General features: G+C 39.1%; 1 protein-coding gene across 7 annotated transcripts in view; it reads right to left on the bottom strand.

Moving 5' to 3' along the window:
* The window catches only part of RREB1 (ras responsive element binding protein 1), a 145,492-nt gene extending 136,982 nt beyond the window's left edge, over window positions 1–8,510 (bottom strand). For 4 of the 7 annotated variants that reach the window (XM_067562632.1, XM_067562635.1, XM_067562633.1 and 1 more), the window contains exons 1-2: window positions 8,458–8,491; window positions 7,613–7,840 (exon numbers count right to left, since the gene is read on the bottom strand). In XM_067562632.1, coding sequence (XP_067418733.1) covers window positions 7,613–7,805 — 193 coding nt within the window. In that variant the 5' untranslated portion in view covers window positions 7,806–7,840; window positions 8,458–8,491. Of the gene's footprint in view, window positions 1–7,612; window positions 7,841–8,044 lie in introns of those variants that run through there. The other 3 variants (XM_067562638.1, XM_067562637.1, XM_067562639.1) reach the window with 3 other exon arrangements.
* Between the last annotated feature and the right edge of the window lie 7,030 nt (window positions 8,511–15,540).

Raw genomic sequence — 15,540 nt, 5'->3', positions numbered from 1 at the left:
TGTACGGTATACAACCTCAAGCTTCTGAACACTTATGTCACATATAAGATGAAGAGATCCTAAATATTGTCCTCATTAAAAAAAGCTAAACAAATACAAATGATAAAAACAAAGACTATCTGCCTTTTTAGGATTTTATGCTTGGTTTCCCTCGTCTTTAAAAAAAAAGGAATCAAATACCTAAATAAACTAATTAAAAACTGGCTATCAAAGTTCATTCATCTTTCAGCTTCAAAAGATAAATGATGAAGCCTATCCACTCTTTGCAGAATATACAAGTTGATTTTTGCTTTCGTACAGGCTGAAGAAAAATGCGTGTACAGAACCAGTTAGAAAATAAGCACAAAAAGCAGACAGAAGTTTGTAGAACTTGATGCATATAAACCTTATCAAATTAAAACAAGTACTACAACTCATTATAATGGCATTATACAGTGGGTTGTTTTTTTTTTTTTGCACCATGTTGGCATGTCACTCATGCCCATCAGGAATAGTTTTAAAAGACCCAGGGTAAAATTTTCAAAAGCACCTAAATCACTGAGGCATCTAAGTCCCCTTTCCAAAATCAATTGGAGTTAGTGACTTAGAAGCTTATGAAAAATTTACCTAAAAGCTTATTAAAAGAATATTCTTCTTGTTCCAAACACATTTGTTTTCTGTTTATAATTGGATTTTCTAGAAAAATGTGATCTGATTGACAGATGTCAAGCCTCCAGAAAGATATGGAGGTCTCACATCTTCCTCAAAACTGATGTGATGAAAGGACTCAAATAAAATCCAAGTAATCCACCAATGTTAGCTAAAAGCTCTCTCGCACTACATGTCATGGCCATGGCTACGCTGGAGACAGCTTACAGCGACACAGCTGTACCGATGCAGCTGTGCTGCTGTAAGATCACTCATGTAGCCGCTCTATGGTGACAGCAGAGAGCTCTCCTGTCAGCATAATAAAACCCTCTATGAGAGGCGCTAGCTATATCAGAAGGAGAAGCTCTCCCGTCGACACAGCTCTGTCCACACTGGCACTTATGTCTGTGTAACTTATGTCACTCAAGGGGTGTTTTTTTCACACTCCCCGAGCGACATAAGAAGTTATACCAACATAAGTGGTAGTGCAGACATAGCTTAAGACCTTATGCTAACATTTAAGTAGTGAAATTCAAACACAGTATTCAATATTCTTCCATGACAAAAACCGATGGTAATACAAACATTGGGGGGGAGGATTAATCAGAGGATTTAAAGGTCTTAATCTAACAACCCTCAGAGTGCGTATTTTAGTATACAAGTCTAACTATGTCTGCCGAGTTTTCCAATAGCTTTCCTCCGCCCTGTTAGTACCACCCTGATGGAACTGGGGGAGTCGGCAGGTGAATCCTAGTTAAACTATTCAGCTGCTCTGTCTTTAGGACTTCACAGAGGCTTTCAAATACTCCTAGCATTACTTGTTTGACTCACACTGAATAAACAATCTCCACCCATCACCTACTTCTTTTGTCTAAAGTACCTATTCACAGGCAACTACTTTACTGATTGGTAGGCAGGCCAACTGAAGGCTGAAGTACCATTAAAAGCAAGATTCACCAGAATGCTGCCAGACTGCTAGAGGAAACAGAGGTCCAGCTTCTGTTCTGTTACATCAGGGTAACTCCTGACTAACTCCACTGGCCCAACAGAGCTGTGCCAATTTTACACTAGTTTAACTGAGAGCAGAATCTGGCCCACACATCTTTCGCCCCTTTCAGGCTAGTTTATTCTGAACCATTTGCACTGCTACAGGAGTCTGAAAACCAGAAAATCTTTTCAAACTGCCAGTGAACTGGACTTTTTATTTCACAGGAAAGCAATACTAATATTAGCTTCAAAGCAGTTAATCATTCATGTAAGCACAAAAACAAAAGACCAGGATGCTTTAGTTCTGCCTTAAGAGTTGTAGCCTCTCAAATCATGTATGTACTACCTTAAGTATCACTATATGAAACAGATTGATGGCCAGTATGGGTTTGAAAGAACTCTTAAGGTGGGAAAAGCTAATGACTGGTTTGCATCAAAGATGTACCATCATCAGATTTCTGCACTGGAAGAACAAAGGAAGTCAAATCTCCAACAACTCCTGTTGGGATGTATCCCACAGCACGATACCTCCCAGCCCAACCCATCTATTTTCATTAGTAATTAAACGCTACTAACTAACTGGGCAAAGCCATGCAAAATTCTGTTTTTTCCTTGGAAAGTGTATCAAACTTTTCAGCACATCATCAAAAGTGAAAGGTGGGAGAGTGGGATTTCTAGTTAGCCTGGATTCCACCCTCCTTAAAGGAATATTTTCACCCATAATATCTTTATACATGGTGACTGAACCATAATCATTGTAACTACTGTTTTAACTAAGATATGAGAAATTAAATCTATACCTCTTACAGTGCTCAGAAGAGTCCATTTTAATTTCCAGCATCAGCATCTAACAAATCAGATCTCCCAGCCAACAATAAGAAATTGGCTATTCCCATTGTTTCCTTGAAGCGAACACTCTCTTCCTCTCCCCAATTCCATATGTGATCTCCCAAGACATTTCTTGGCAAGGTTGCAGGACATATGAATACCCTGGTCATAATTAAAATTATATTAAAAGAATGCAGGGCAAACAAACGGCGGTCCTTTTCAAAGCTTCAGTTTGCTCTCCTGAAATGCATTCTAAAGCTGTAATGGGGGTCTGGGGAAGGAAGGAAGAACATTGGTGATAATGCAAACTAGGAACCATTTTGTTTGAATTTAGAAAGGAGGTGAAAGAGTAACAGATGTGGAAGGCAGTCATCCTCACTACTTTCAGCAGAACTTAAAATAGTACTGCCAATCTCCTCTAAGAGAATTGAATGATTATCAGATAGGAACAAAACCTTATTGTCACATTCTCACTGACACTGTGGATCATGACATGTATTCATAATAACGGTCTGGTAATATATTTCTCTCTTTTCAATTAAAATCTTGCCTATCATTAAAGAAAAAAGATTTCATGTGATTGATTTCATGTTTTAAATCTGTAAATCAATAACAGATACACTTTTAGTTATCAGTCATCAAAAAATTAAAGAGGATTTTCTGCCCAGAAAAAAGCTCTGTAACCGTATTAATCGAAACAGAATGTACTTATATTCTGCTTGTTGCTGCAGAACCTTTGGTGCTGCTTTTTCCAAGTCTGTCTGCACAGGCTGCTATCCAACATACATCAGTTGCTCACAGAGCAATGAACAACAGATAACTCTTCAAGGACATTTGTAAAGGGCACAAATCAAGGGCCCAATCCTGCAAAAACTTAGGTGCAAGAGTGAGTTTATTCACGAGTAGTTTTAATGGGCTACTTATGTGAGTAAATTCACTCATGTCTAAATATTTTTCTAAGAATTCACTCCAAATTCTTTGTTTGACACTTAAAAAAGTGCCACTGTAAGTAAACTAAAAATTTATTTACAAACTTAAAAAAATGGAATCCCTTACAAATACACTTGGGTTAATTTTAGCATCCTTCTGTTTAGCTGCTTAGCAACACTTATCCTATGACCTTCTAAGCACCACCTACTTTTACAAGGGATAATGAATATAACCAAAAGGGATTTCTCTCTCTATTTTTTTAATCTACACAATGCAAGTACAAGATTAATTTTTATTTCAAGAAGAATTCTGACAGGCCAGCTTTGTTTCTAATTAACAGAGTTTTCACTAGCTAAAGGACAGCAAACTCATGGTGCAGTTGTGAATGTACTATATATCATTAATCCAAACAAATGACAAAATGTTTAAGGTAAAAAACAAAAGCACTGCAAAAAATAAAACAGACGTTTTTGTAGGATGTTGTGTTCACGCTGGGTATTAAAAGGAGCTTATTAAAATTACTACTGACACACAATGGACATTCGGCTTTTTCAGTCCTGAAACTTCAGGGATCTCCTGACCCTCAAATCCAAAATAAAGACCATATGACCAAAAGGTCACTGAATGATGTAAACAGTTAGGAATGGATGCACCACCTGTACCAGCTGAGTCAAACTGAGACGCTCAACTATACTGAAATCTGCTACTAAATGAAACTTCAAACTGTGAAGAAAAAGACAGCTTAGCTTGAGAAACTAGGTTTTAAAGCATGTGTTATATTTTGTTTTAATACTAAAAACACAAGTAGCCAATTGCAAGAATAAAGAAGTTTCTATAAGTAATCATGTGGGAGGAGTGTTAAAGGATAGATACATTAATGACTAAAGAAAATCATTATTGATTGGCAAACTGAAGAGATGACAATTACAAAAACTGCTTTCCTATGAAAATAAGCTTGTAAAGAAAAGTGTACAAAACTGTGCCTAAATGCGGATTTTTTTTAAAGCTACAAGATATCAGTCAAGTTCTAAATGTGAATACATAATCAGAGAGAGAAAAAAAAACATCAAGATCAGACGAACTGCATGTACCAAGTAAGGACACGATGAGGTGTGTTTCTAGCTGAATGGTGAAAAGAAGTGTTGTGGTAACCTGACTGATTGGATGAGGGATCCATGCTGTTTCTGAGTTTCTAACACACAAAGGGGACTATTCTCCCATGGATGTACCTAACTCCCATTAATGCTAATGAGCATTATACAGGCACACCAAGAGAATATACCTCTAAGTCTTCAAAGGGAAAATTAAAACCTAAAGCAAATATGGTTGGCCTGAGCATGAGTCACTGACTGCATCCCTCTCTCACACACCCAAAAACTCTGTGGAAAAAGGGAACTGTGGTAACATATTTTATGTGCTTCAAAATACTAGGTCTCAACACAGAACTTCAACCTTATAATAGGTTTCCACTATAAACTTCAGAGGTGGCAGGCCAAATTATGTCTTTGACAACTCCTACTGTAGTTGTTAAAATGCAATTACTTGTTTTAAAACGCACAATAATTGAATCTAGGGTATAAAGAAAAAGGGCTGAAAAGAAATATATAAAAACCAAAATGTTCTCTCTCACACCTTATTCCAAGTCACATTAAGATATCAGCTGAGAAACTAAATTTAACAGAAACACACAACCAGACTTGTTCTTATCTAAAGTACAAGACATGCAAAATAAAGATGGTGAAAGTTAAGATCTACTTTGGCTTTTTTCAGAAATCACTTCAATAGACTGCTCACAGGATTAAAGCATCTCTTTGCTCCTTTCAGTTATCACCCATCCTCGGAGCAAAAAAAACAAACAAGCCCCAACTTTTCTATTGATTTTTCTAAATGATTCAATCCAGCCTAAAATACATTGCAGAGGAAGAGCTCATTTGGATAGTAATAATCCACAAATCAAACAGATATGCACTTTTTTTTTTTAAGGGCTCTCTTTCCACCCCACCCATCTCCCAAAAAGAAACTGTGTGAGTGAGCACTGATGGTGCTGCTGCTGGTGGCTCTGAAGCCGTGTAGAATTTCGTAATGGAATGTGAACTGCTCATCCGGATCTGGGCTTGTGTTCTGTCTTCTACCCAGTAAGGAGCAGGGGAGGACAAATCTGCTGAGCAAGGAGAAATACTCTCCTCCTCTTTTATAACCCATCAAAGATGCATTGCAGAGCACAGAAAGATAATGTAACTCAGAGGTAAAAAAAAAAAAAAAAGGGGGGGGGGAGGGAAGGGGGAGCTAGAGGAAACTTATCAACGACATGACAAAGTTCAATCCACCACCCTCCAGTCCCTAACTCCCCTCCCTTCTCTAAGAAGTTTAAGCATCTCCAACTAGTCTCCGGCTCCGGCTACCCTACTCTGCCCGACAACAAGATGCGTCTGTCTCGGGAGCACGATGTTGCACTCTAGAAAACTGAAGCTGAGTTACAGAACACAGCCACGCTTCCCACTGCTGCTTCTCCGTCCCAGCCACCCATATTACAGAGTGTAACAAGTCCCACTCTGGACATGGTGCCAAGCGCAGCCTAATTATTTGTTACACTGAAGGGGGGAAAAGTGCGGGGGAAAGGAATCAGGTTCTTGTATTAGAAACCACCAAACCTAAAGGAGGAGGATCTGCATCCTCATCGCAACTCCCACTTAGCCACAGAGAGAAAATATGCTGATCAACAGAAGAGAGAAGAGGGAAAAAACCTCTCCCCTGCTTCTTAGCAACGATTAAGGTCGCAGTTTCCTAAGAGACGAGTCTTGACTAGTCCACATCAACATGGGGGGCAGAGAAGAGGGAGAAAAAAAAAACTTTGCTTTACAAAAAGAAGTCCTTGTTCCGAGAGATCTTAAAACGTAAGTTATTAACGCCCTTCCCACACACAAAACTGCAACCCGAGCAATGGATAAAAGTTGGAGCGCGAAGGAGGAAGAGGACAACTATGCAAGATCTGGTCCAGCAAGGGAAGGATTAGCCAATATAACCCGTTTTAAAAGAACTGGCAAAAGTAATATGATCTGAACTATTTCCCCTATTTCGGATGCTGCCCAGGCTCCTTCCTGTACTCGTGACGATGTGTGTGTTTCTTTCCTCCTATAATCCACATCTCTCTCTCTCACACACACACACACACACACACACACACAGATGTGCCTCTGCCACAGCACAATGGCAGAGTAAAGAAAAGAGAAATACAAACACAACACTCCTTTTTTTTTTTTTTTTTAAGTAAGCGTGAAAACTCCAGATACTTATTTTAAAAGAAGCTGCTGTGAGAGAGTTTGTAACTTTACCACAACAAATATAAAGGCCAGGAAGGGGAAAGGACACACATGACCATGCAAGGTCCCCACCTCCCTCCCAAGGGCGGAGGGGGTTGAGAAGAGAGAGGTATCAAAGTGCAAATTAAAGACACACATGGATGCTTCGATTCACCAAAGAAACAAGGCGAAAAGTTAGCAAACAGATGTACAGAATAAAACGTTTTCTACCTTGAGAGAGGCGTCTTCATCTCAACTTTTTTTAATCCAACTCCCCCCTAAAAAAAACGGGGGGGGGATAAAAATGGGGAAAAAAACTACGGGAAAAAGGGGTCTAATAGTTTAGGGGGAAGGAGCGAACTGGATTAAAAGATGTTTCTTCCTCGCAGCCGCATCCAAATTGTGGTGGTTGCTGGTTAAAAATAAACTTTGCAGCAGGAGGGGGAGATGATCTGGCCAGATTCCTGAGCTCAGACGGTTTAATATGGATGAGCATCAGGTCCTGCTGCAGGCAAAACGCTGCTGCTGCTGGTGGTGCTGCTGGTGGTTGGTAGAGTCTGCAACAGGGAAGGGGCGGGGGGGGGGCAGAGCAAAGGAAAGAGAGGACACAGGAGGGAGGAGCGGGGGCTGGGGTGGAAGGGAAGAGGGAGGCTGCACAAACTCATCATCTCCACCACTGCCAGCCAAACTTTTTTTTTAAAAGGAAACTTTAAAAAAAAAACCACCACCGAAGTCTCAATTTTTAAAAAGTTAATTACTTAAAAAAAACAAACCAAACTTTTCCCTTTAACAAAATAATCGCAACTTCCTAAGCCCCCCACTGCGCCCCCCCCAAAAAAAGTCCCCCCCTTAAAAAAAAAAGACCCTCATACTTAGCCACTGCTGCTGCTTCTTTGTAACTGAGTTCAGAGCATAGGTAGGAAAGGGCTGACCGTACTTACGCTCGATTTTGCTGGGGCTGGGCTGTTTGCGTCGAGACATGATGGGGGTGATGATGAACTGATGATGGGCTTGCCGAGAGAGGAGAGGAGAGGAGAGGGAGGGGGGAGGAGGAAAAAAAAAAAGAGAGAGAGACGCAAAGTTGTTCCGGAAAAAGGAATCAAAATGGCGTTTCTGTGGATGTGCAAAGTTCATCAACTCCACAGTAACTTCCCTCCCTCCTCTTCTCCCTGAAGGGAGGAAGATGGGCACAGTTAGGGACCCCTCCACCTCCGGAGCGGTGCTCCGCGGGCGCGCCCCTCCCTCCCCCGCGCGCACCGACACACACACACACACACACACACACCCCTTCTCCCCCCCCGGCGCGCGCGCACGCACGCACCACACACACACACACACACACACACAGGCTGCTGCGCCTCGCTCCCTCTCACCCTGATAAGTAGACACATCACGTGCTGCTCCTGCTAGTCTCCTGGGGACGTGTTGCTCAGGCTGCCGCTGCTACCAGAGCAGCCTGTTGCAAGTAGCAGCATCTCTATCTCGCTCCCCTCCTCGCAGGGAGGGGCTCGGCTAAGTGAGCGAAACTTTTTCTCTCTCTCTTTTTTTTTTTTTTTCCTTTCCCCCTCCTCCTCCTCCTCTCTCCGCCCCAGTAAGTTGCATGGAGCCAGCTTCCTGCCTAGAAACTTTCGCGAGGTGGCAATTCCCAACCCAACAGCCCCGGTCCCCTCTCGGAGCGGAGGGGATTCACGTCCGCGGAGACGAGGCAACTTCTCTACCCCCCGGGGGAGGAGGTGTGCGGGGAGGGAGCTACCAGGCTAGCAAAGGATTCTCGCTCGCAATGTACCAGCTGGCGGCGGCTGCTCCCCTCCATTACACAGATCCAGTGGTAAGGAGGAAGCGCTGCTGCTGCGCAGAGCAGTTGAGTGCTGGGGGCTGATAAAGCGTCAGGGATGCAGACGGTGCAGTATCTTCGCTGAAGGGCTCTGTGTGTGTCTCTAGCTGCTTAATCCATTGTCGGCCAGGTGCCACGCATTCAGCCCCCGCCGTCTAATCGCTGGGGAAAGGAAGAAGCCCATGTTGCCTGTTGCAGATGGTGCAGCATTCCAAGCATTAGTACACTTCCAACCATAGGCACGTCACGATGTGCCCAAGGCTGCAGCTGACTTACATCCTTACATATAGAGATACTGTTTGTGGCTTTTTAAAAGTTTTCAGATATGGATTCTGTAGACATAAATACTAAATATATATATATATATATATATATATATATAAACTAGGTGAGGTGAATTTATCTTATTTTCTTGTAAACAGGCTAGTGCTGTTGGTTTTTTTTTTTTTTTTTGTTTTGTAGCAGTTTGAGAACACGATTTTTTAGAGTCAGTTTGACATGCAGTACTTCACGGTGTTGATTTTAGGAACTAAGCTGGCCTATCATTTAACCATCAAAAATTACTGTACATCCTATTGCCAATCTTCCCCCCCCCCCCCCGCCTCAAATTCAAAACTGTATATACTATATTTTCTTTACCTGACCAAGGTGAAATAGCTAAGTTCCAGAACTCAACATTGCATACACATAGAGAGACCAAAGTTTTATCTACTGCAAAGTTTTCTTATAAACTTTGAATCCTTGGCTTCTTGCTAGAATCAGTCATACTTCTTACAAAATGAAAGTAAATTCAGGAGCAGCAATGAGAAAAGCAGCATCAGAACAGAGGACCCAGGTTAAATCCATGTTTAACCAAAGGTAAGATTCAGAAAATTGCAAACTCAGAGTCATGGAAAAAACAAAAAAAAACAAAAGTCCATTGAATGCTCAAACGTGCTCCCACTGTATTTGACATGGTGTAGCCATTTTCATCGTTTTTAAAATGAAACAGTAAACGAGACATTTTAGCAGTTAAAGATGATGGAGAAGGGATATTTCTAAACAAGTTGTAGGGATTTCCCTGAAAAGTCAGGAAGAGCTGGGAATTATGCAACTGATAATAGGAATAAATAAATAAAAACGTGTGGCAAACCCCTGCACTGGTATCTCAACTAAAAAAAAAAAAAAGACAGTCTATGAAAAAAGAAAAATTAAGAATATTTGTGAGTGTGCCACAAGAAGTGGCTGAGGAACCAGATCACTCTTTCAGGAAGTGGTTCTTTATTACATTTCTTAAACTAAAACTAGTAAAGCTGTGTCTTTGAAGCATCTTTTTTAAATAAGAAAGCAAATACCACTTTTGCTAGAAATTATTCATAGGACATGAGCGGCATTTGAAAAGGGGTATCAAAGATATTTAAAAATCAAGAGTTGGACTGAAGACAAACTGCTTGCATTAGTTTATTAAAACTTGGTGTCATATTGTCTCAAAGAAAACCATTTTAGTAGGAAAGGTAAGCTAAAGTTTGTGTGTGTGTTTTATGAAGGCTGTGATTACATTTTCTGACAAGCAGCCTTTCACATATAAGATATCAAACTCTCTATTGTGTCGTATTTCTTACAAAGCTTTTAAAAATGGTGGGTAAAGAAATGTATTAAATGTATGTGCTTGAACATCATTAAGTATATCTTACATAAGGAATAATGAATCCTTCCCCCAAACTCTAAATAAAACCAATGAAATTTTGTGAAATAGTTCCGGTAGCATCATAAATGTACAAAAAGTAAAACCCAATCATGTAATCAGAACCCCAAGATGACAATGAAGCCTTAATATATTACAGTTGGGACAGTGGTTTCTGTACACTGCTGATATTTTAATCAGTTAAATTGTGTGCAGTGTCATGAAAATATAACAGTATATACATGATATGCATTATTATTATTTCAAACTTTGTTAAAGCAGAGTTAAGACTGCCTGCAGATCAGTAACTAAAATTCAGAGACTTGTAAGAATATAATAATTTACGCAAAAAACAAACAAACATTGGAATGCATAAGAATTCTAAAGGAAGGTTCATATTTTATCAAAACAAACACAGGAAATCATGGGAAAACAGTGTTAAACGCCCTGAACCTCCTTAACTCTGCACATTTCTCCCTACCACCAAATGCACTATCCACCTATGGTAGAAAATAAATGTGTCTTTGATAAGGACATAAGTATTCTTCCAACCTCAGCCCATAAAACAAGCCCCACCTAGTTGAGATGCCAAAATGAAATGACATGCACAGTGGATTGTTCAAAGTACAATCTTGCATGATCTACTTGGCTGAGCTCCACTTTAGGGGAGTTCAGAAGTCCTACTCATCTCTGCTTGGTTCTTTCTTGATTATGGGAAACAATATCAGATACCATCTACCTCCTTTTATACATGCTTTGATTAGTAGTGAAATAGTTAACTGTAGACATTTAAATTGTCATAACTGGGCATTTGCGTTATCATTCCATTGAGATGAATGAAGGCAGTTCACACTTCTCAGAGCTATTGTTTTATGCTCTCTACAGATTGAGGTGAACATCAATTACCAGGACTGGGATTCCAGTAGGGATGTCTTCACTGCACAATTAACCTTAGTGTTAGTCACTGTACATTTATAGAGATGTTCCTTGGCCCAAAGGGCTTGTGTACACAGTTTCTGTACATTAAGGGTTGCACTAATTTAACTATATCAGTTTCTAAACCCAAAATAATTCTATTGGTGAATTTCACTAGGTTGGATTCAGTTATACTGGTACACGTGTATAACATATTTCCGTACACTCACCAAAATACGGTATACCAATATAAGCACCTTTATACAAATATAATTGCAGCCACACTAGGGATTGCACTGATTTTAACCAATTTTGTTAAATCAGTTTAAAACCTGTGTGCAGAAGAGGCCAAAGCATTTGTAATGTAAGAGTTTGTAATTTTAGGCCTTGTTTACACACAAATTTACACAGGTTTAGTTAAGCTGATTTTGTTAAATTGATGCAAATCCCTGTGTGGAAACTCTTCGTATAACTTATGTCAAGCTCACCTGGGACCAATATCTCTATGATAGTACAAATCTCCACATGAGACTATCTCTCTATAAAAACTCTGCACCATCCTTATTTAATTTCATAGACATCATTGACTCTATAACCAATCCTGAAAGATGAAAAGTTTCTTGCAGGGATCGACAAAACAGAATGATATATTTACAACCAAATAACGGCATCCAATCCAGCATCTGAAATTTAGTATAGAATGGATTAGATATGGGTTTGGACCATGCAACTATTATAATGTTCTCATAGGAAAAATGAAAGGATTTTACAACCTGAGCAAATACACAGGATCAAAAAATTCCAAATTTACAAATTTTTTTTTTTAACAAAAAAAGGTGGGCCATTTTGTTAAAAATTTCATAAATAAACAAAACCCACCATCTATTTTCTGATCAATTCTATATGCAGGTATTATAGCATCTGCATAAGCCCAAGCAAACTAACCAGAGTTTGCACAAACCTTATCTAATAACTCCAAAAATCTAACCACCAAATTTCCAGAAATAGTCCAAAGTGTTTGTTTTTATCCAGGCAAGAGATAAAGTCTGATTTTGAGTTATCAAAAAGTGAGAGAAATAATTTACTTTTCAAGCTCTCCCATTTTACAAGCAACTTGTCCTATTTAGCTCACACTTTCAAAACAAAACACAAGCGCCTCTGATTTTAGACCACCCTTGAACTTTCACATAAATGGTTGAGTTTTGGCAAAGAGGCAGTAGATATCTCCTCAGGTTTATAAAAAAAAAAAATCTAGGCAATCTCATGGAGAGATTATTGTCTCTCCAAAACTATTACTAAAATATCTTTAAAAATACATCTACTCTTTTAATTCTGTCCTTTGCTCCCATCTATTATAATTTTGTCCTTCTTCCTGGCTCCTCCCTTCATTCCCATTCCTGCCCATTGCATTTTGAAATGTTTGTTTTCCCAAAAGTGCACACAGTTTTCATCTACTTTTCTAAAATCATGACATTAACACTGAACACAGACTGGAAGCTCTTCAGAGGCAGGCACCTTGTCTTTATCCACTATATAATGCACCATGCACATCCATAGTTCTACAAACAAATGTTAAATACAATGAACTATACCACAAATGTATAAATAACAGTTTTATATGTCTATTACAGGCTTTCACACATTATTAATTTGATTAAAAGCACCAGGGACCTGGCTATTCTTGGTGACATGAGAGCCAGTTGTTCCCATCTCAGTGGAAGGACACTTTGCCCCACCCTCAGTTTAAATATCAGAGATGCTGATTCAAGTTATTCAGCAAGAGCAGAAAAACAGGCTATGTAACTCTATAAAAGCCACAGTTAAATGATGCTGTGATGTCTTGAAGCGAAGAGATTGAAATGAGCATTTGCACTGAGAGAAGAAGATAAGGGTTATCTATAACTTAGAAATTTCATGCTGATTAGATATGATCAATATTCTCTACTTAGGCCACAGAACTTGGACATTACTTTAGTACGTAATTGTTAGATTTTCAACCTTAACGTACCACTTTGAATCAGATCATTCCTTAATAAATCATTCCTCACATCAGCTTGAACTATTTTACTGCGTTCACTGGAAAGTGTTGAGTCAAGTTTAGTCCAAAATGTTGGCCCTGACTTTACAATACTTTCAAGCTGCATTCTAATGTAGTGGGTGGGGCAGCCACAGGGAACCAGTCCCCCCTCTCTGATCATTGGCCCCCTGGCCTGATGGTCAATGGAAGTTAGAGCAGCTGGGTCCCGTACTTTAGCTTTTGCTATTGCAGTTGATGCCAGCAGAGGACCAGATGCACTGAAACTGGGTCCCACCATGCTCCCTCCCCTTCACATGCCATGGGTCAGATGGCATAGTTACACAGTGCAAAGTGAACTTGAGGATCAGAGAATCCAGTCATTAAGATTTGCAGAAATAAGCTTTTATAAAACTTAAGTCCACGTGAAACACTCCCTTGAATTTCCTTTACATTTCAACCAAGTCTTTTTTTTTTTTTTTAAAAAAAAAAGAAGAAAAAAAGAAAAAAACCAACCCCAAACAAAAACACATGCACTGGGTTGTTTTTTTTTTTTTGCAAAGCTGCACTGTTCTAGTATGTAAGAACATGAAAGTTACATTGACTAGAAACAAAAGAACTGACTAGCATGTGTTCATTGTCCAAGATGAGAACAATGCACAAAGTAATCAGACAGCGTAAATGATTAAAAGTTCAATAAATATTTTGTTAAAAAACATTTTTTTAAATTAAACTTTATTAATTCAGCAACAGAAAACCAGAGTCATACAAACAACACCATTTAATAACAACACCTAGCTTTTATATATCACTTCTCAAGTCTCAAAGCACTTTACAAAGGAAGTATCATTATCCCCATTTTACAGATGGGGAAACTCAGGTACTTAGATGCAAAATGACTTGCCCACGGTCACTTAGCAAACCAGTGGCAGAGCTGGGTATAGCCTCCTGTTCTGCTTAGTTCCAGACCAGTCCTAGCTTTATCCACTGACTAGGCCATACCGCCTCCATTTAGTGGACAAAATATTAGCAGCAAAGCATCTGAAAGTTATCAACATATAGTATTTTAGTCATAACACAAACAAAATAGCCCCAATTTTGGGAGAGCGGCATAAAGTCCTCTTCTCCTCCCTCACCCCCCCATCTACACTTTAGGATCTGCCTTGAGCAGAGCTTGGCCAGCTGTCTAGGCTTAAGCATACAATAGCTAATCCTGTGAAGAACTAGACAAAAAAGATAAAAGAAGAGACATCTATACAGTGCGTATCTGGACAGATGTAACAATGACTAATGAGATAAGGGTCCTGAGTCTTTTCTGGAGTATCTCAATCTCTGAGACCCATACTTCCAATAAACTTTTGGACACTGTGTGCCAGATACAATGATAAAGAATGTCCAAAGTGATAGCTGAGCAAGTTATATATCCATAAGTCTAATTATTATTGTCCTCTTTAGAAGAATAGCTTTACAACCAACAATACTGGCTTAGAAAAGGATTATTACAGTTTTAATAATCTACACCCTTACTAATAACAGATAAAGGATTTTAAATAAAAAGTTAACCTGGCAATGTCCCTTTTGACATAATTAATTTCCTAACAAAGTTTTCAAAAGTATAACCTACCTAATGTCCAGGATAGATTTTTAAAATGTAATATGACAAATTAAATTATAGATATTTGGCATTTTTATTTTCTAGCAATCTCCCTGATTACCAACGTAAGTCTCAGAAAATAGTCTGTACAGAGTGGGGAGAATCCAAAATACATCCCAGCACTTCTGCTTCTTTTAATATTTCTGAATTGTCACCTTGTCGTCACCAGGCAATGTAACCATTATGTTTAAATAAATCAAGTTAGGGTTTACCCACAACTAGTTGATTTGATAGTGAACATGACTTATTCTTGTCTGTATTGATAAGTCAATACTGGTCAACATCATGATACCTAACTGATTATTAAAAATCATATTTAAATTTAAAGTTAGTGAAGACAAACAGGAAGAGAGCTGTGTGTTTAGCCAGACCCTATTTTCCTAAATGGGGTATTGACTCTGGCAATGACAATTTATATGTTAACATTAACTATTTCATTGCTAGTCATTTAGGGCCTGATCCAGCACCACTCAAGTGAATGGGAACAGGAAGAGAATCTTAAGCAGAAACATCCAGCTAATGAGTTAACCAGTGTGCTTGGATATAATAGATGGTTAGAGATGAAAAATACCTGTATCATTTTATTCATCCTCTGATTCTGCTGCAAGATTGTTCCTTGCAGTAGAAACACCATAGACAACTTTGTTTTATTTGGGGGTGGGTGGGTGAGTGGGGCTAGAGCTAATAATAAAATAACTGTGGATATGGCTTTAATGAGCAGTTTGATACAGTAACTAAATTCATCCATTTTTAATAAATTGAACTTCTGTTTCTTTATTTATTAATCCC

This window comes from Emydura macquarii, unplaced genomic scaffold (genome assembly GCF_026122565.2).
Source record: "Emydura macquarii macquarii isolate MOO-44397 ecotype Brisbane River unplaced genomic scaffold, CSIRO-AGI_Emac_v2 contig_2452, whole genome shotgun sequence".
Classification (NCBI taxonomy): Eukaryota; Metazoa; Chordata; order Testudines; family Chelidae; genus Emydura; species Emydura macquarii.
Note: the sequence above shows the minus strand (reverse complement) of the source record. Positions and strands in the feature narration are given on the sequence as shown.